This window comes from Gekko japonicus, unplaced genomic scaffold (assembly GCF_001447785.1).
Source record: "Gekko japonicus isolate JY-2015 unplaced genomic scaffold, Gekko_japonicus_V1.1 scaffold1982, whole genome shotgun sequence".
Classification (NCBI taxonomy): Eukaryota; Metazoa; Chordata; class Lepidosauria; order Squamata; family Gekkonidae; genus Gekko; species Gekko japonicus.
The window spans coordinates 317,082-338,833 of NW_015176035.1; the positions used below are offsets into that span (position 1 = coordinate 317,082).

The 21,752-nt window shown below is 50.7% G+C and overlaps 1 protein-coding gene and 1 non-coding gene across 2 annotated transcripts in view; one reads left to right on the forward strand and one right to left on the reverse strand.

The window, feature by feature from the left end:
• The window catches only part of EXOC4 (exocyst complex component 4), an 87,148-nt gene that overhangs the window by 61,689 nt on the left and 3,707 nt on the right, over window positions 1-21,752 (reverse strand). Inside the window, exons 2-3 of the mRNA XM_015426627.1 lie at window positions 19,961-20,116; window positions 16,737-16,915 (exon numbers count right to left, since the gene is read on the reverse strand). Coding sequence (XP_015282113.1) covers window positions 16,737-16,915; window positions 19,961-20,116 — 335 coding nt within the window. The remainder of the gene's footprint in view (window positions 1-16,736; window positions 16,916-19,960; window positions 20,117-21,752) is intronic.
• TRNAD-GUC lies at window positions 2,084-2,155 on the forward strand. Its single transcript has one exon. It is a non-coding gene; the product is annotated as a tRNA-Asp (tRNA).

Consider the following 21,752-nt stretch of genomic DNA (forward strand, 5'->3'; position numbering starts at 1 on the left):
TTATTAGGGACTGTGGCTTATACTATTGTGCTTAACTTACTGAAACTAGGATAAAAAGGTAAAGGTTCCCTTGCTCGAAAGCCAGGCGAATCCGACTCTAGGGTTGCGGTGCTCATCTCCGTTTCAAAGCCGAGGAGCCAGCGCTGTCCGAAGACGTTTCCGTGGTCATGTGGCCGGCAGGACTAAACACCAAGGCGCACAGAACGCTGTTCCCTTCCCACCGAAGTGGTGCCTCTTTATCTACTTGCAATTTCTTGCTTTCGAACTGCTAGGTTGGCAGGAGCTGGAACTAGCTCACTCCGTCATGCGGCACACCCGGGTCTCGAACTGCCGAACTACCGACCTTCCACAGCCTGCAGTGCAGCGTCTTAACCACTTGAGCCACCGCAGCTCCATTGAAACTAGGATACTACAATGTAATTTTTGTATCACTGAATGGGCCATGTTAAGACTTCATGCTTTGCTTTGCCTCTGTTTTTAAATTTCTGATCTGGGGAGGGCTCATGGCTCAGTGGCGGAGCCTCTGCTTGGCATGCGGGAGGTCCCAGGTTCAAGCCCCTGTTGTCTCCAGTTAAAAGGACCAGGTAGCAGGTGATGTGGAAGACCTTCTGCCTGAGACCCTGGAGAACCGCTGCCGGTCAGAGTAGGCAGCACCGGCCTTGATGGACTGAGGGCCTGACTCAGTAGAAGGCATCTCATCTGGTCTGAGCGGCAGATATGAACGTTCTTCCACAAAAAAGAAACACACAAATGGCAGACGAGACGGGTGAAACCAGGAGCCAGAGCACAAATGCATCTCCCCCCCAAAAAAAAATCCTGTGGCTCTGATGTGCTTCGGCTGCAGATGACACATCCCCGGGATGAGCGGCGCTGATTAACTCGGGCCCAATCAGCATAATCAGGCCCTGATTGCATGAAGACGGGAGGCAGGTTCCCGGGCTGAAGGATTTCGCGGCCAGCTGACAAAAAGCCCCCATCACTGACTGAGGGAAGGCTGGCAGGAAAACTGCCAACTGCCTCGCCAATTATCCCCCTCCCCCAAAAAAGAACCCACCGGGAAGGAGAGGAGGTTTTCCTCAGGAGCTGTAGATAAAGCTGTTGGTGTAACATTGTGCGGTGTCTTCGATGCTGGAGCAGTCGCCCTTGTGAGGTGGTGGAATTTTTGTCGTTGGAGGTTTTTAAGTATTGATTGTATACCTGGTTGTTGGGTCTTTACAGCTGTAGTTCCTGCGTTAGATGGGCTAGATGACCCTAGTGGTCCCTTCAAGGTCTGAGATGAAATAAATAAACAAAAGTCCCCACAGGGATCAGTCAAGGAATCAGTCCCCATGGCTATTTGTGTGTGTTAGGTGCTGTCAATTTATGGCGACCCTATAAATTAATGACCTCCCAAATGTCCCATCGTTAGCAGCCTCCCTCCCTCAGGTCTTGCAAATGGAGGGCCCTTGTGGCTTCTTTGACTGAGTCCGTCCATCTCATGTTTGGTCTTCCTCTTTTCCTGCTGCTTTCAACTTTTCCTAGCGTGATTGTCTTTCCCAGTGATTCTTGCCTTCTCACGATGTTACCAAAGTACGATGTCCTTAGTCTGATCATGATAGCTTCTAGGGAGAGTTCCGGCTGGGTCTAATCTAGAACCCACTTATTTGTCTTTTCAGCAGTCCACGGTATCCGCAAAACTCTCCTCCGACACCCCTGACACCTGACCTACTTCGCTGAGGGCCTCAGGCAGAGAATGGGCACTTTCTTGGCACAGCTTTAGGAAGAGGTCGATGTCATGGTAGAGAGAGAATAGAAAAAGTAGAAGGTAGAAGGGCAAGTCAGGCTGAAAAGCGGAAAAAATAGTTTTAAGAATTCAAGTTCTAGTAGCACTAGCTAAGTTGTGCTGCTTCTCCCTAATGAGGCAGGAACAGAACTGGAGGGGATATTCCGAAGGCGCCAACAGGAAGGGGAAAAATCTACTTCCTGCCTCCCTATTGGCACGGTGGGAATAACCCATGGAGATGTCCTCCGCCTCAGAGGGAGAAGGACCAGGCAGGAGGTGATGGGAAAGACCTCCACCTGAGACCCTGGAGAGCTGTAAAGAGGGGCTGTGGCTCAGTGGCAGAGCATCTGCTTGTCATGCAGAAGGTCCCAGGTTCAATCCCTGGCATCTCCAGTTAAAGGGAACAGGCAGGAGGTGATGGGAAAGACCTCTGCCTGAGACCTTGGAGAGCCACTGCTGGTCTGGGTAAACAATATGGACTCGTCTTCTCACAATGTGACCAAAGTACGATGCCCCTAGTCTGATCATGATAGCTTCTACGGAGAGTTCCAGCTGGGTCTGATCTAGAACCTGCTGATTTGTCTTTTCGGCAGTCCACGGTATCCGCAAAACTCTCATCCGACACCACATTTCAAAGGAATCCACTTTCTTCCTGCTGTCAGCTATGCTGCCATGGGGGTTGGGATGCTCAGTCGGAGTCTGTGGAAATAGCTTTCGCATTCCTGTCTATGCTTTGCTCCGAAATGTTTATCTATAACGATGTGCAGGTGGGAGCGTGTGTTGTCTGCCTTTCCAGGCAGCCGTGGGAGCCGGACAGTTCCCAGCTTTGCCTAAAAACAGTTTGCTGGCTTTAGCCCGCGCGGGGGAGGTTGCCTAATTCGCCCGCGCAGTGGGGGGGGTGCATACGAATGCCCTATATCTTATTGTGTCCAAGGGGCAACTGCCATTCTTAACAGTGACTATGTTAATGCATCTATAGATCTTCAATAAAAGTATAACCTTTCTTGAAAGCGTGTAGTCCATTGTTGGCTGTGGGTTCTGACACCTGCCAGCTTTCTTTATTGGCCAACTTTCACACCCGTACGGAGTGATCAGGAATAATGAATTATCTCGATCATGGTCACCAGCGACACCTGCTTACTCTTAAGGATCTCTTCTAGCTCCTTCCTGGCTGCCCTCCCCGGTCTCAGTCTCCTTCTGGTTTCCTGGTTACAGTCTCCCTTTCGGCCGATGATGAAGCTAAGGAACCGCAAATCTCGAACTATTTCAATTTCTTCACTGTCGACCTTACATTTGTGTCATCCCCGAGTCGTCATTACTTTGGTCTCCTCGATGTTCAACTGTAATCCCGCTTTGGCGCTTTCTGCTTCAACCTTCGTCAGGAGTCGTTTCAAGTCTTCACTATTTTCTGCCGGTAATGTGGTGTGATCTGCATTTCTCGAGAGAGCCAGTTTGGTGTGGTGCTTAGGAGCGCGGACTCTAATCTGGGAGAGCCGGGTTTAGTTCCCCACTCCTCCGCATGCAGCTGCTGGCGTGACCTTGGGTTAGTCACAAGGTCTCCCAGAGCTTTTCTCTCAAGAGTCGTTTCTGTCAGAGCTCTCTCAGCCCCACCTACTTCACGGGGTGTCTGTTGTGGGGAAGGGAAGGGAAAGGAGATGGTAAACTGCTCTGAGACTCCTTTGGGTAGTGAAGGGCGGGGTATGAATCCAATCTCCTCCTCCTCTTCCTCCTCCTCCTCCTCTTCCCCTTCCTCCTCTTCTTCTTCTTTCCTAATGTTCCTTCTACCAATTTTCACTCCACATTTATCTAAATCAAATCCATCTTTCCTTATGATACGTTCTGATCTGGCAGGAAGATAAAATATATCCTTGTCTGGTACCTTTGCCAATTGGAAAAAATGGGGGGGGGCGCTTTATTTAGCTGTGCTAATCTAACCTTGAAATGATACCTCAAAATCCATGACAAATTTAGAAACCCGAGAAGCGCAGTTTTCTTTTTAACTTCATTCGCGTGTACAATTCTGTGGGCAATTGGACCTTGGGCCACTGATCTCTGCTCCACTGCCCCCTTGTGGCGAGTGATGCAGTACTGCACATCACGGGGCTCCCAGGGCTGGGATAAGCCCTTAGCCCCAAGATAACTCAAGCAGCCTATTGGTTCCCCTCTGATCTCTTACAGCTTTGGAAGCTGCTGAGTCGGACTTGGGCTTTGCCTAGACCAGGGGTGTCAAACATGCGGACCCGGGGCCGGATCAGGCCCTCCCCGAGGACTTCTATCAGGCCCGCAGTGGAACTGGCTGTCTCCTGCTTCTTCTTCCAGTTCCGCTGCTGCTGCGTCATCGTAGGTTTGCAGCTTACCTGAACAGCATACTCGAGACTGCAACAGCACAGACATTTTGATGCAATAATTCAGAGCGAGAGGTGTCAGTTATCAGACACTGTCAGATAAACAAAATATTGCGAGAGTGCTAATGTTTTAAGCATGATTTTAAGTTAAAAAAAAACCCTTTGTGTTTGTGTCCTTTATACAGTTTATATCTCCGCTCCCTGGCATTACATTTTATGACACACCTGGCCCGGCCCAGCAAGTTCTCATTTATGTCAGATCCGGCTCTCATAACAAATGAGTTCGACACCCCTGGCCTAGACTGTCTACTTCCTGCTATCCCAGTTTCTTGTTTCCTTTCAGCCGCAGCCACAGGGACTCATTTCTCCCGCTCCGCACCCGGGCATATCTTTAGGCTTCCTCCAGGCCAACATCAAGGAACTATGCAACCGGCCGATTGGGAACACCCAATAGCGAGGAGCGCGAGATCCGAAGTTGTGGTGCGAAGCTGATTCTGGGGGCTGTGCAAACAATGGCAAAGCCAGACACGAGTTGGGTCTGTTCAGCCTGGGAAAGAGAAGGCTTAGAGGGGACATGATGATTGCAGTCTTCAAGTACTTGAAGGGCTGTCATGTAGAAGATGGAGCGGATCTATTCTCTCTTGCTCCGGATTGCAAGACTAGATCTAATGGGTGGGAATGACAAGGGAGTCGATACTGGCTAAATATCAGGAGACACTTCCTCACTGTAAGAGTGGTTGAGCAGTGGAACAGTCTGCCTCGGGAGGTGGTGGGTGCTCCTTCGCTGGATGTTTTCAAGCGGCGGCTGGACGGCCATCTTCCGGGTATGTTGCAGGGCTCTCTTTCGGCTCTGCTCCTGCAGAGTGCAGGGGGTTGGACTAGATGACCTGCAAGGTCCCTTCCAGCTCTAACATTCTATGATTCTACGACTCCATCTCCCGCACGCTCATTTTCTCTCCTCGACAGCCGTTCCCTCCTGCCACTGCTAAGCCTCCACAGAGATTTGTCCTGTCGGATGAGAACTGTCCAAAATTCCGAGTTCACTCTTGCCACTTGCCTCGCGGTCTGCCAAGGGAGCACACAGGAACTGCCGATTGGCTAGTCCGGGAAGTCTGAAGTGGCACTGGAAGGACACCGCCCGTCACTGCAGACCTCACTGCCCACCTCTCCCCGTCACTCCCCAGCTGCACAAACGGTTGCCACTGGTAGCTGCCTGACAAAACAGCAGCTGCTTCTCTGCTCCTCAGGCAAGAGCTGCCTGTTCCACTTACCGCACAGGAAAAGACGACGCTTGCCTGCCTTCACCTTCCTGTCTGTCTTCGGCGGCGCGTCTTCATTTCAAACGTAACTAAAGAACTTGCCCGCTGTGTCTGACATCTCTGAGAACCACAATGGCACAGTAGCTACCAGTTTGGTGTAGTGGTGAGGAGCGCGGACTCTAATCTGGGAGAACCGGGTTTGAGTCCCCACTCCTCCATATGCGGCTGCTGGAGGGACCTTGGGTCAGCCACAAGTTCTCTCAGAGCTGTTCTCTCAGAAGCAGTCCTCGAAAGAGCTCTCTCAGCCCCACCTACCTCACAGGGTGTCTGTCTCTTGTGGGGAGGGGAAGGGAAAGGAGATTGGTAGTGAAGGGCGGGGTATAAATCCAATCTCTTCTCTTCTTCTTCTCTTCTACTTATTTCATTTACTGTAGCTAGACAGTGTGCAACTGAAATAAAAAAGGCCAATGCTATGCTGGGGGTTACTAGGAAGGGAACTGAAAACAAATCAGCCAGTATCTTAATGCCCCTGTATAAATCAATGGTGCGACCTTATAGCATTTGGATAAACGTTGAAAAGGGCAACTAGAATGATAAAAGGGTTGGAACACTTTTCCAATGAAGAAAGGTTAAAACGCTTGGGGCTCTTTAGCTTGGAGAAACGACGGCTGAGGGGTGACATGATTGAGGTTTATAAGATTACGCATGGGAAAGAGCAGGTCGAGAAAGAGGTACTTTTCTCCCTTTCTCACAATACAAGAACCCGTGGGCACTCCATGAAATTGCTGAGCGGTCGGGTTACAACGGATAAAAGGAAGTCCTTCTTCACCCAAAGAGTGATTAACACATGGAATTCACTGCCACAGGAGATGGTGGTGGCTAGAAGCATGGATGGCTTCAAGAGGGAATTAGATAAGCATATGGAGCAGAAGTCCATCAGTGCCTATTAGTCACAAGGAATAGACAGGAACCTGGGGCAAGTGATGCACTATATTCTTGGTGCTGGGGGGGGGGGCAACAGTGGATGGCTTCTAGTGTCTTGGCCCCACTGGTGGACCTCCTGATGGCACCTGGTATTTCTGGCCACTGTGTGACACAGAGTGTTGGACTAGATGGGCCATTGGCCTGATCCAAAATTGGCTTCTCTTATGTTCTTCTGTTCCAAATGATATATTTTTCTTTTAAAAAGCCTATCTCCGAGGTCTGTACCACTACAAAATTCAGGACAAGAGCATTATGGAAAGCTAACCTATCAGGGAGCAAGGCTCAGCTAGCCTATCAGGGAGCGAGGCCTAGCATAGCCTGATAGGGAGGTTTCCACTCTGCAAGAAGAGCTGTACCATGCCCAGACAAACCTACCCCTCAACGTCTGCTTTCTGAAGCTGTACACTGTCAAGGAAGGCCTGTAGTGCAAGCTGTGCCCGCTTATGAAAGATCTCCATGAGCTCCAGGTCACGTTGACAAACTGATCCTGTCTATACTGATCTATACTGATCCTTTCCTGTGGCTGAGCTAGATTCAAGTCCAGCAACATGAGTCAGCAGTGTAAAGGCAAATGCGATTTGGGGCTGTATCAACAAAAGTAGTAAAAAGCTCAGTAGCACCTTTAAGACTAACAAACTTTACTGTAGCATAAGCTTTCAGGAAACACAGCTCTCTTCATCAGATGCTCCTGACGAAGAGAGCTGTGTTTCTCGAAAGCTGATGCTACAATAAAGTTTGTTAGTCTTAAAGGTGCTATTGAGGTTTTTTACTATTTTGCAGCAACAGACTAACACGACTAACTCCTCTGGATCTATGACAAAAAAGTGAAACACCTGGATCAGAGGTTGTGACAGCAGGGTATCAGGCAAGGTGACAAGACAAAGCCAAAATGGAACTCTGCTTCAGTTCAAAAGTTGGAGCAAAAGATTAGGAATCTTTACCGGACACAGCAAGGACCTGGAGAGCAAGAATCCTTGTAGCAGGGAGCTGTCCAGGGCAAAACACAAGCTGGTTTTGTAAGAGATATTAAACAGATAAAAGATTAACCTCAGTTGGAGGATAATAGAAGGAGATGCTGCTGCTGCTTTAACTCAGTAGTCCTATTTAAGACCCTGATCTTGCCAAGACCTAGAGAGTTGTGTCTCCCTCCTGCATGTACCCGGAGCATGAAAAGCCTCAGGCTGCCATGCACGTACCTCTCTGCCTGGTTCAGGCATCAGCTCTGCCTCCTTTGGTCTTGGGGGAGACTGGGAGGAATGAGAGATGGAAGGCTCCTGATCTGCCCTATCTCTATCAGTGGAATGGGAGCTGGCTGTAGTAGCCAGGATAAGGGGGTCTTTCCCTGGAAATTCTGGAATTCCTCTGCCATTGGAGGGGTCTGGAGACCAAGTCTTACAAGGGAAGGCTGCCGGAGCTGGGTATGTTTGGCCTGGAGAGGAGATGACCGAGAGGGCATATGATCTGTCATAGAGAGGATGGAGCAGAGGTGTTTTCTGTTGCCCCAGAAGGTCAAACCAGAACCAAAGGGTTGAAATCAGAGATCATTTCAGGGGGGATCGCGAGGGATCGCAGTTCCCCCGGGTAAGGTACGGGGGCGGGGCACATGACGAAGCCCCGCCCTCTGCTTCCGGCCGCCCCACTTCCGGCCCTCATTCAGCCAGGAGGAGGCAGGAGAAGAGGGAGGGTAAGTTGCTTCCTCCCTGAATATAGAATTTCTGCTCACAAGACTCCACAGCTTAGAGGGAACATTGGACTGCTTTCTATTGCCCCAGAAATTAAATCAAAATAGTTTTTGGCTTAACATTAGGAAGAACTTCCTGATAGTCAGAGCGGTTTCTCTGTTGAACAGGCTTCCTCGGGAGGTGGTGGGCTCTCCTTCTTTGGAGGTTTTCAAGCAGAGGCTAGATGGCCATCTGACAGCCATGCTGATCCTGTGAACTTGGGCAGATCGCGAGAAGGGAGGGCAGGAAGGGTTGCCTCGGTGCTGAGTTCTCGTGGCCTTTTCTTCCACGCCCAGGGAAATGCAAATCGCCACTTTGGGGTCAGGATGCGATTTTTCTCCAGGACAGTTTGGCTGGGGATCCTGGAGGTTTTTTGTCATCTTCTGGGCATGGAACATGGGGGCATGGGGGGGAGGTATTTGTGAATTTCCTGCACTGTACAGGGGGGTGGACTAGATGAAACCTGGAGGTCCCTTGCAACTCCATGATTCTATTCCCAGGGGATAAGCTTTTGAGATTCGAAGCTCCCTTTGTCAGAGACATAAGAACATAAGAAGGGCCATGCTGGATCAGACCAAAAGGCTATCTGGTACAGCTTTCTGTTGACACAGTGGCCCACCAGCTACCTCTCGGACGCCCACAAACAGAAAGAGTGCAACAGCATCATCCTGCCTCTGTTCCCCAGCAATTGATTTTAGGGAGGTCTACGACCAGGGGTCATTTCCAGCCGAAGCACACAGTAGAGGCGCTCCGGCAGTAAAGAGCCCAGGGGGCGGGCACATGCAACAAGCCCCACCCCCTGCTCCTAGCAGCCCTCACTCAGAGCAAGAAGCAGCCAGGTAAGTTGCAGAGCTCCCCACCACCCCACCCATCCAAAACAGTCCAGTGGCACCTTTAAGACCAGGCTTTATTCAGGTACAAGCTCTCCCTCCTCTTTGAGGACAGATGTGCACTTCCCCCCCCCCAATAGCTAGCAATCCAAAACAGTCCAGTGGAGCCTGAGCAGTGGGCCGATAGCTAGCAATCCAAAACAGTCCAGTGGAGCCTGAGCGGTGGGTTTTGCCTTCTGACACACTTCCGGTGATGTCAGGGGGCGTGGCATATGCAAATGAGTTATGCTAATGAGTTATGCTAATGAGCTCCTGCACCTCTTCTTCTACGAAATGACCCCTGCGCTATGACCTCTGGCATTGGGGGGAGTCAATGTCCATCATGACTAGGAGCCACTGAAAGTCCTGTCCTCCATGAATTGGCCTGCTTCCCTTTCGAAGCCTTCCAAGTCGGTGGCCACAACCACATGCTGAGGCAGCGAGTTCCATAAATTAACTATATGCTATGCTCAAAGACGCTGAACTGCAGGCTGTGGAAGGTCAGTAGTTCAGCAGTTCGAGACCCGGGTTGCCGCATGACGGAGTGAGCTCCCGTCTCTAGTTCCAGCTCCTGCCAACCTAGCAGTTTGGAAGCAAGAAATTGCAAGTAGATAAATAGGTACCACTTCAGTGGGAAGGTCACAGCGTTCCGTGCGCCTTGGTGTTTAGTCATGCCGGCCACATGACCATGGAAACGTCTTCGGACAGCGCTGGCTCTTCGGCTTTGAAACGGAGATGAGCACCGCAACCCTAGAGTTGGACTCGACTGGCTTTCGAGCAAGGGAACCTTTACCTTTACCGGAATCTCCCACCTTGCAGCTTCAGGGGTTGACCGGGGGTGTGTGTCTGGGATTATGGGAGAGGGAGTATAGGACTGGAGATACCTGAGCCCCATCAGAGGATGGGAGGGGTGTGGCTGTTGCATTCTGCCTGGTAGTTGCTGCATGTCACCCATGGATGCTTTACCTGACTTTTCCCCTCTGCCAGAACGAAACTGAGCACAAATTTGGAAGAAAACAAATCCTCGCAAGTTAACAAATTGCGGTTGCTTTCGACCACGAGGTATGAGCCTTCTTTACACACCATCAGATTTAGCGAGGGTTGCCAGCATCGGGTTGGGAAATACTTGATTTTTGGGGATGGCGGTGGAGGAGGAGGTTGGATTTATACCTCATCCTTCACTCGGAGCCTCAGAGAGGCTTACCATCTCCTTTCCCTTCCCCTCCCCACCACAGACACCCTGTGAGGGAGGTGGGGCTGAGAGAGCTCTCTTGAGAACTGCCCTTGAGAGAACAGCTCTGAGAGGACTTGGGACTGACCCAAGGTCAACCCAGCAGCAGCATGTGGAGGAAGAGTGGGGAATCAAACCCAGTTCTCCCAGATTAGAGTCTGCGCTCCTATCCTCTACATCAAACTGGCTCTCCAAACTGTAGTGAGATAAGAAACCAATATCCCTGTTAAGTCCTGGGGATTCCATTGTTCTGAGTGTTGTAAGTGGAGGGACTCCAAGGGGATATGAATGCCGTAGAGTCCACTTTCCAAAGCGGCCATTTTCTCCAGGGGAACTGATCTCTGTAGCCTGGAGATCGGCTGGAATCCTGGGAGATCTCCAGCCAACACCTGAAGAATGGCAACCCTAGCTTCAGGAAGAGAGATTTTGGCCCATGCTCAATCGCCCCCTTGAAATCCTTGGGATCTCGTTCTCCTACGGCGGATTGCGCCTGAATTGTGGGCCAAGCACCTGTCAGAAGACGCAAAGCAGGAGACTCCGTTTCCCCCTCCCCTTCCGCAGCCAAGAAACATTCAAGGTCGATTAACCCCCCAAACACCTGTAATCCTTCCTAAAGAGGCAGAAGACACAGCGACGGCCCACGTAATGAGCGATTATGCCGGGCACAATAAATCTTTGGGTATACACAGGATTATGCATATCAACACGCATGTCGAAGCGCCGCACCGACTCTGCTTCTCTGCGATTTCTCTCGAGAGAGACCGTAATTCGGTTCTCTCGCTCTCTCTTCCCTTTTGAGCTTTGCATAACTGACTCTTTGAAGTTATTTCATGCAATACTGCAGGCTAGTCTTAAACTGCTGCTTCAGAGGCACCGAGGCAGTGATTTCCAAGCTGCGTGTGCGGCGGGGAACGCCAGCGTACTGTGAGAAATAAAGACACCTACAATCCCAAAACACTCAGACTCGAGAGGAGGCTGCCCCCTGCACCTCTGCATGATTTAGGGCTCTGAGACTCATTCCTTCTGATTTTCGCTGTTGCCACAGGTGGGAAAGGTGGGTATGTCTGCCAACCTTTTTTGCACCGGAGATTCAAGGGCTCCCGGTATCGAGACACAACAGAATTGCCTGCCCTCAGATGTCCGTTGCACCTCTATATGAGTCGCTGCTGGGCTTCCAAGTAGGTGGCATGCGCAGCACAGTGATGCAGACAGAAACACAGGGCTGGACCTCATCAGGGTACAATACCACAGAGCCCACCCTCCAAAGCAGCCGTCTTCTCCAGGAGGACTGGTCTTGATTGCCTGGAGATCAATTGTAATAACAGATCTCCAGGTACCACCTGGAGGTTGGCCACCGGGGGACCAAGGCATTAAGAAAGAAGGGGACAGGGAGAGGCAGTGGCAGTGGCAGAAGTGAACGGCTCAGGAATGAGGCACGTAGATACCACCGTCCCCCCTCCATCCCGGTCGCTGCTGCTTCAATAGAAGGGATGGCTTTCCTCACCCTCATGTAGAAGGGAGCCCCCTTTCCATCTCATAAGAACATCGGAAGAGCCCTGCTGGATCAGACCAGTGAGGGTCCATCTAGTCCAGCATCCTGTCTCACACAGGGGCCACCCAGTTCCTCTGGAGGGCCAACAACAGGGCAGAGAGGCCAAGGCCTCCCCCTGTTAAGAACATAAGAAGAGCCCTGTTGGATGAGTCCAGTGGTCCATACCGTCCAGCCTCCTGTCTCACACAGGGGCCAACCAGTTCCTCTGGAGGGCCAACAACAGGGCATTGAGGCCGAGGCCTCCCCCTGATGTTGCCTCCTGGCTCTGGGATTTAGAGGATTAGTGTCTCTGAATGTGGAGGTTCCCCTCAGTCTCCATGGCCAGTAGCCATTGATAGACTTATCTCTCACCAGCAGTCCTCGAAAGAGCCCCACCTAACTCACAGGGTGTCTGTTCTGGGGAGGGGAAGGGAAAGGAGATTGTAAGCCGCTTTCAGACTCCTTTGGGTAGTGAAGGGCGGGGTATAAGTCCAATTTCTTCTTCTTCTTTTCTTTTAAAGCTGTTTATTCCTGTGGCCATCACTACATCCTCTGGCAGCAAATCCCACATTTCAATCACTCTGTGTAAAGTCGTGTTTCGTTGTTATCCCCCTCATTTCCCAAGGAACGGAAAGTGGGACATCGGTCGTCCTTGGTTAGTGTCGCCCTGACAGCACAACACTCCTGTCTCTTGAAACCTCAAGTGTTCGGTCACTGATGAAATCAATCTTTATGGAAGATGGGTTTTAATCAAGGGGGGATAAGAACCAGCCGACGAAAGACCTTCTGAGAGACAAGGGGCTGAGCAGACAGGGTCGGCAAGGCCTTTGGAGCGGTTTGCGGTGGGAAACCAGTTTTACCAAGGGCACCATGTTCCGTAGATAAGAAGACTGGCTTGCTTTCCAGAAGACAATGTAATGGCACTTCTTGGAATTTCCATCTATGGCAGTGATGGTGAACCTTTTAGAGAACGAGTGCCCAAACTGCAACCCAAAATCCACTTATTTATTGCAAAGTGCCAACACGGCAATTTAACCTGAATACTGAGGTTTTACTTTAGAAAAAACAACTCATACATTAACTTAAGATGATCCAAACAAAGTAAGTAAAGTAATCCCAAATGCTTTCATTTACTTAAAATTATTTGGCAGAGAATTCGACACTTTAATGATGGTCTGGGCCTGGCTGGGGCGATGGCCCGCGTGCCCACAGAGAGGGCTCTGAGTGCCACCTCTGGCACCTGTGCCATAGGTTCGCCACCACTGATCTATGGTCAGGGGCATTGTTAGCGTGAGCTAGCTCACAGTTCTTTAGCCACCGGCTCACACATTTTTGTCTTAGCTCAGGAAGGATGGCTCCAGAGCAAACTGATATATGCAGCAGCCAAATCGCTCGCTCACAACTTTAATGCCACCAGCTCACAAAGCTGAGTTTTTGCTCACAAGGCTCCACAGCTTAGAAGGCGCACTGGTCAAGGGCCCTGTAAGTGGACCTCCTTTAAGCTGTGAGCAGTGTCTTCAGATAAGACCTTGAAAAAGCGTAGATTCTGCTGGGTAGCTGAGTTGGTTTGAAGCAGCAGAACACAGTTGCCATCAATCCGGAATATCGGACTGCCCACTCTGAGCCTCACCGGCAAACATCTGGACTGTGGGACTCATCTTAAAACCTGAAGACAGAAGGAATGCAGATACAAGTCTTCTTGGTGCTGGGGGGGGGGTCAACAGTGGGAGGGCTTCTAATGTCCTGGCCCCACTGCTGGACCTCCTGATGGCCCCTGGTGTTTTTGGCCACTGTGTGACACAGAGCGTTGGACTGGATGGGCCTTTGGCCTGATCCAACATTGGCGTCTCTTATGTTCTTATCTTAAGGTTACTCTGATGTAGCGAGCATTGTGAGGTAGGTGGGCTGAGAGAGCTCTAACAGAAACGGCTCTTTTTCAAGAACAGCTCTTATCAGAACTAGGGCTTGCCTAAGGTCATCCAGCCAGGTGCAAGGGGAGGAGTGGGGAATCAAACCGGGTTCTACCAGATTAGAGTCCGCGCACTTAACCACTACACCAAACAGTTGGAGGGCTTCTAGTGTCCTGGCCCCACTGCTGGACCTCCTGATGGCCCCTGGTATTTCTGGCCACTGTGTGACACAGAGGTGTTGGACTGGATGGGCCATTGGCCTGATCCAACATAGCTTCTCTTATGTTGTTATGCATAGGAACTCTCAGTCTGGGGCAAGTGATGCTCTGTCTTCTTGGTGCTTGGGTGGAGGAAACAGTGGGAGAGCTCCTAGTGTCCTGGCCCCACTCCTGATGGCCCCTGGTATTTTTGGCCACTGTGTGACACAGAGTGTTGGACTGAATGGGTCATTGGCCTGATTCAACATAGCTTCTCTTATGTTGTTATGCATAGGAACTCTCAGTCTGGGGCAAGTGATGCTCTGTCTTGATGCTTGGGGGGGTCAACAGTGGGAGGGCTTCTGGTGTCCTGGCCCCACTGCTGGACCTCCTGATGGCCGCTGGTATTTTTGGCCACTGAGTGACACAGAGTGTTGGACTGGATGAGCCATTGGCCTGATCCAACATTGGCTTCTCTTATGTTCTTCTGTTCTTCTGAGTTCTCCAGGTGTCACCTGGAGGGTGGCAGCCCAACCCACCACACCACGCCGGCTCCACCACCACTAATAATTCTCACCCGTGGGGATGTGGCAGATCTAAATCCTGAATCCATGAAAGAATAAACACTTTTCTGGACCCTCCCTCAAGCCATATAGCCAAGAACAGCCCTTAAACGGTTATTGTGAAGAAAGAAGTTTGTATTCCTTGAAAAGGGTTGTGCGGGAGAAGACAAAAATGAGTGTGTCATATCAGACCAGTTGGGGGGGGGGGAATACAAAAATCCAATTCTGAAGAAGGGAAGATAAGGGGAGAGCGGTAGAGGAGCCATCAGCTTAGCAAACACTAAATAATGAACAAGGCAGAGACTGCCGGGTGTGATAAAACACTCCATTAGCCGGGCTGCTTTTAAATGAGTGATAATTGTGGCAGACACACAGAAAAAAGCTTATTGAATTTTTATCTGTACGGGTGGGGTGGGGAAATGAGGCTTTTGACGGGCGAACCGTAAATCCCGGTCAAGATATTGTTCAAATACTTCAAAAAAAGTCTTAATCCCAAATCTCGGCAAAGTCAGAGAAGCCTGAAAAACTTAGAGGGTGCGATTCTCCCTGTGCAGGGGACACTAGAAATTAGGACGACGCCACAGTGGCCAACCAGTTCCCCCGCAGGGCCAACAACAGGGCAGAGAGGCCGAGGCCTTCATAAGAACATCAGAAGAGCCCTGCTGGATCAGACCAGTGAGGGTCCATCTAGTCCAGCATCCTGTCTCTCACAGTGGCCAACCAGTTCCCCCGCAGGGCCAACAACAGGGCACAGAGGCCAAGGCCTTCATAAGAACATCAGAAGAGTCCTGCTGGATTGAGGGTCCATTTTGTCCAGCATCCTGTCTCACACAGTGGCCAACCAGTTCCTCTGGAGGGCCAACAACAGGGCATAGAGGCCGAGGCCTTCCCCTGATGTTGCTTCCTGGCTCTGGGATTCAGAGGATTAGTGCCTCTGAATGTGGAGGTTTCCTTTAGTCACCACGGCTAGGAGCCACTGAAAGACCTCTCTATTAGTCTGTCTAACCACCTTCTGAAGCCAGCAGTGCTTGACTTCAGCTAAGCCGCTCCTGAATGATTCTCACCTATCTGCTCTCCAGAGACGCTTTCTCTGCCCAGCAGAACCTGCCCCCACCCCCTCTGACTCCCCCGGTCTACACGGTGGGGGATGCGACACTTTCTATTTCCCATTCAATGACTAGGACGCTCATAACTTGAAGCCGACTCTAACCATTTGTGCTGGTTAAAGGGTCACACAGACTGATCCGGTAGGGCAGGTGCCCACGGGTACCATGGTACCTGTCAAAACCTTTCCCGGCGACTGCCAAGGGTTTTTAGAAAGTGGGCGGGGCCAGGTGGGGCTTTTGCCCAGCAAGTCTTCTGATTGGTCACTGGAGAACTGATTGGCTCTGCAGCGGGCCCATGGCTACAATTGTGATGAATGTGTTTTTATGTATTATGAAGTTTTATCTTGTTGGGAGCTGCCCTGAGCCAGCCTAGGCTGGAATGGGCAGGATAAAAATCAATATAATAACAACAACAACAACACAGTAGGGCCTGCCCCCCTGACTTACTGCCAAGGCCCCCCCCACTTCCGATTCAGCAGAGCCCCTCCAACAGTGAGAGGAAGAGAACAGAGCACTTGTGTTTCGTTTTCCATTTGGTTCAGAGGCCTGCGGGCTGACAAAGTGTTCGGGAACGCAGGATGCATTGTTTATTCCGGCTGAAGAGTGTGTGTGTGTACCCCACAAGAAAAAAAAACTGCCTCACAAACCAAACAATTCTGCAGATTTTTAAATATGTTGCTTCTACAGTTTCGCCGGGACTGCAAGACGGAGCTCTTCCACCAGGCCTTTGGCTAAGGAGCTGCCACCACCATCATCACTAAAGAGGTGCCCGACTCCACCATTACAACCTGTGCCAACTGTGTGTGTGTGTGTATATATATATATATATATATATATATATATGATAGATCAAGAACTGACAAATAAAGTAACAGTTGCCGCCATCCCTAATGTATTAGTTACAACCAGCTAGCACTTTATGTCTTGAATTGTTTTTAGATGGTTTTACCTATGTCATAATTGTCCTTATGTTTATCTTTTGTAAGCCGCCCTGAGCCTGCTTCGGTGGGGAGGGCGAGGTATAAATCAAATCAATAAATAACAGCAGCTGCCACATCACAAGGCTTTTCACTGTGGGACTGACGGTTAAGACGTGGCTGCCATTTTGTGGCTGGCTCCACCTCCTGCGGCGGCCATTTTGTGGCAGCTGTCTTGATGCTGAGCTCGCCACGAGTGCCCTAATCCCGCAGGCTCATAAAGGCGGTGGACTCCCGCAGTAAGGTCAACCCTCCCACCTGTTTCTCCTGAGACTACTCACTCTGTGCCGTCGGGAGGCTGGAGAAAGCGGCCTTCATCCGGCTGGAGAGCCACTCCAAGCTTTCGTGCATGTTGGCCAAGGCCTTCAGGTCGCTGACGTTGCGGAGGATCTCGCTATCGGGAATCAGTTTATCCCCCAGGTTCCCGATGAGGACTTCAGACTCCTTGCCAAAGGCAGTCCTGGAAGAGGGAGAATGAAAATAACAAACCGCCACAATAATTATATACCGTAACAATACAGCTAGGAAAGGGCTTCTGTGGTCATTTTTAATCAGTGTGAGAAGTGACACGTGGCCTGAACTTCGCCTACGCTGGTTCCACGCCAGTTCTGTTCAGTCCGTGCTTGTCCCACACTCGTTTCCTCAAAAATCAGATTCATCCGGATGTACTTTTCTCTCTTTCTCACAAGATAGGAACTTGTGGGCGCTCGATGAAATCAATGAGCAGTAGGCTAAGAATGGATAAAAGGAAGTACTTCTTCACCCAAAGAAGAATTGACATGTGGAATTCGCTGCTGCGGGAAGTGGTGGGGGCTACAAGCATAGACAGGATAAACATCTGGAGCAGAGGTTCATCAGTGGCTATTAGCCACAAGGTGTAGATAGGAACTCTCGGTCTGGGGCAAGTGATGCTCTGTATTCTTGGTGCTTGGGGGGGCCACAGTGGGAGGACGTCTGGAGTTCTGGCCCCACTGGCGGACCTCCTGAGGGCACTTGGGTTTTGGCCACTGTGTGACACAGAATGATGGACTGGATGGGCCACGGGCCTGATCCAACATGGCTTCTCTTATGTTCTTATGTCTGGGGCAGTGATGCTCTGTATTCTTGGTGCTTGGGGGGGCCACAGTGGGAGGACGTCTGGAGTTCTGGCCCCACTGGCGGACCTCCTGAGGGCACTTGGGTTTTGGCCACTGTGTGACACAGAATGATGGACTGGATGGGCCACGGGCCTGATCCAACATGGCTTCTCTTATGTTCTTATGTCTGGGGCAGTGATGCTCTGTATTCTTGGTGCTTGGGGGGGCCACAGTGGGAGGACGTCTGGAGTTCTGGCCCCACTGGCGGACCTCCTGAGGGCACTTGGGTTTTGGCCACTGTGTGACACAGAATGATGGACTGGATGGGCCACGGGCCTGATCCAACATGGCTTCTCTTATGTTCTTATGTCTGGGGCAGTGATGCTCTGTATTCTTGGTGCTTGGGGGGGCCACAGTGGGAGGACGTCTGGAGTTCTGGCCCCACTGGCGGACCTCCTGAGGGCACTTGGGTTTTGGCCACTGTGTGACACAGAATGATGGACTGGATGGGCCACGGGCCTGATCCAACATGGCTTCTCTTATGTTCTTATGAACTTTTAAGCATAATTCACGCCCAACTGTCCCCTCCAGCACGTGAAGGAACTCGATCGATTTCTTCAGACTGGCTCCAGACTACATGGGAAGGATGAGAATTCCTTAACATCATTTTCATAATGGATTCCAGTAAGCTGTGGTTAACAGGCCCCTCATTTATCAACAGGGATTTCTAAAACATCTCAGGAGCTCACGAAAAAGCTTTTCCGGCCGTCCCTGGAGGTAGGGGTAGGAAGATGGCTGGGCAAAGGAGGCCGGCCAGATTGATCCAAAGGTCAGGCGGTCAAACACTGACTCATTGGCTAAAGTAACACACATTATTAAGTAGGCTACAATGCCCAAAGGGGACATTTCAGCCATTCAAATCTACTTCCCGGTAACAAGCGACCCCCAAGACAATTTGTCCTATATGTTCAAAGAATCTGTTGGCTCTATAAGCACCACTGGATAAGACCCAATCAGTGTTCCCTCTAAGCTGAGTTAGTGAAAAGTACTGGGTTCGACGCATGGAGGACTCGGACCATGTTCGGACACATTCATTGTACTTTACAACAAGACACAAAACGGCTCTGCAAGGCCAACTATATACACTCCACCCGGCACACCTATGTCCCAGGGCTCTTTTTGTAGAAAAAGCCCAGCAGAAACTCATTAGCATAATAGGCCACACGCAACACCAGAAACTCATTAGCATATTGGGCCACACCCCTGCCAGCACAGCTCATTAGCACATTAGGCCGCACCCCCATGTTGCCAGAAGTGTGGTCATCCAGCCACACCCACCTTTTGCTTGTTATTCTGCTTACCTTGTTTGTTGTCAAAACCCAGGGCCTTTCTTTGTAGCAGGAACTCCTTTGCATGTTAGGCCACACACCCCTAATGTAGCCAATCCTAATGAGTTCCTGCTGTTGGGTGTGGCCTATTATGCTAATGAGTTCCTGCTGGGAGTGGCCAACTTGGGAACCAGCCGAACTCCGTTCCTGTGCGTTCCTGCCCAAAAATAGCCCTGTATGTCCCCATTGGAGGGTTTGAATCTCCTGCCAAGGGTGCTATTGGTGGACTCCCGGTGGACTAGGATCCTAGGTCCCCTTTGTGTTTGGGGACCAAGCTCCTGCTTTTGCCGCGGACCCCTGGTGGCGGTCGGTGTACATAACAGTTTAGTGCGAGCTAGCGCTCCAGAGCAAACTAATTGATGCAGTGGCCGAATCACTCACTCACGACTTTAATGCCAGTAGCTCGTAAAGGAGAAATTTCGCTCAGAAGACTCCGCAGCTTAGAGGGAGCATTGGACCCAATCAAGACAAGGCATCCCACTTTTGGCATTGCACCTAGCCTCATTTCATTTCATTTCATTTCATTTCATTTCATCCATCCATCCATCCATCCATCCATCCATCCATCCATCCATCCATCCATCCATCCTATTAGATTTATACCCTCCCCCAGGGCTCTTTTTGTAGAAAAAGCCCAGCGGGAGCTCATTGGCATAATAGGCCACACCCAGCAGCAGAGATTCATTAGACCCCTGACAGCACAGCTCATTAGCATATTAGGCCACACACCCCATGTTTGCAGAAGTGTGGTCATCCAGCCACACCCACCTTTTGCTTCTTATTCTCTTTACCTTGTTTGTTGTCAAAACCCAGGGCCTTTTTGTGGCAAAACCTCCTTTGCATGTTAGGCCACACACCCCTAACGTAGCCAGTCCTAATGAGCTTCTGTTGTTGGGTGTGGCCTATTATGCTAATGAGTTCCTGCTGGGCGTGGCCAACTTAGGAGCCAACCGGGACTCCGTTCCTGTGCGTTCCTGCCCCAAAATAGCCCTGCCCTCCCCTCTCCACCGAGGGAAACTCAGGGCCTCAGGAAGAACTTACCTGATGAAGTCTTCTTCTTCCTCCCGCTTTGGTCTCAGCTGCTTGGGCTGGGCCATGTTGATCCAGTTGGGAAGGGACTTCAAGAGGCGGCTGATGTCGTCGTCTTTGGCCCACGACGTGCTGATCGCCGGCTTGTCTTCAGACTGAGCGATGCTCCTAAAGACAATCGGCAACGGGGACGTTAGGAAGAGGCAGACTGGATTGGCCGGGGACAGACTTCCTGGTCCCATAATGCTGCTGCTCCCATTACAGATACAATGACTACCCACGCAGGGTTAAGCATCCCTGCTATGAGCCCCTGGTCCTCCTCAAACCCGATGGTTGGGACTTTTAGAAGCAGAGTTCTGCTGAGAATCAGTCATGGCGGAAAAGAATTCTTTGGAACCTCAAAACTTGTAAAGTGGTATTGTAGTATTTCCCTCCCTTTCTCTCGATACAAGAACTCGTGGGCACTCAATGAAACTAATGAACAGTAGGCTTGGAATAGGTAAAAGGAAGTCCTTCCTCACCCAAAGAGTGATTAACACTTGGAATTCACTGCCACAGGAAGTGGTGGCGGCTACAAGCATGGACGGCTTCAAAAGGGAATTGGATCAGCATATGGAGCAGAGGTCCATCTGTGGCTATTAGCCACAAGGTATAGATAGGGGCTCTGGGGCAAGTGATGCTCTGTCATCTTGGTGCTTGAGGGGGGGGGGTCAACAGTGGGAGGGCTTCTAATGTCCTGGCCTCACTGGTGGACCTCCTGATGGCACTGGTATTTCTGGCCACTGTGTGACACAGAGTGTTGGACTGGAGGGGCCGTTGGCCTGATTCAACATGGGCTTCTCTTATCTTCTTATGAGACTGGTTGAACATATGGAGCAGAGGTCCATCAGTGGCTATTAGTCACAATGTGTAGATAAAACACTGTCTGGGGCTGTGATGCTTTGTATTCTGGGTGCTTGAGGGGCAACAGTGGGAGGGCTTCTGGAGTTCTGGCTCCGCTGGTGGACCTCCTGATGGCCCCTGGGTTTTGGCTACTGTGTGACACAGAGTGTTGGACTGGATGGGCCATTGGCCTGATCCTGCATGGCTTCTCTTTATGTTCTTCTAGAAAAGAGCAAGAATCCACTAGCACCTTAAAGACTAACAAAATTTGCAGCAGGGTATGACTGTTCCCTGGGAGGCCAGATACTGAAGTTGAAGCTCAACTACTTTGGCCACCCAATGAGAAGGGGGCACTCACTGGAGAAGAAGACCCTGATGCTGGGAAAGACTGAAGGTCAAGAAGACGGGACGGCAAAGGATGAGATGGCAAGACAGTGTTATTGAGGCAACGAACATGAAATTAAGCAAACTCCGGAGCACGACGGAGGACAGGAGGGCCTGGCGTGATGTGGCCCAAGGGGTCGCGAAGAGCCGGAGTCGACTGTGCGACTGAACAACAAATGAGCTTACTTCTTCAGATACTTCATGAAAGCTCACACCCTGCCACAAATTTGTTAGTCTTTAAGGTGCTACTGGACGCTTGCTCTTTTCCACCGCTACAGACAGACTAACACAGCAACCCATCTTGATCTATCTTATGTTCTTATTAATTGGCTGGCTGGGTCAGAGATTCCTTTTACCCGTTTTTGCAGCCGTGTTGATTTTCATCTTCCAAAGATGCAAAAAGAGAAGAGTCTGATTTTCAAATGCCGCAGGATCCCGGAGCCGAAACCTCCATTTCAGCCTTTGCCACTCTCTGGAACAGTGTGCGTTTCCATTTTCTAAACTATCAACCCTTCAGCTGTTCCGGGGAGGGGGCAGA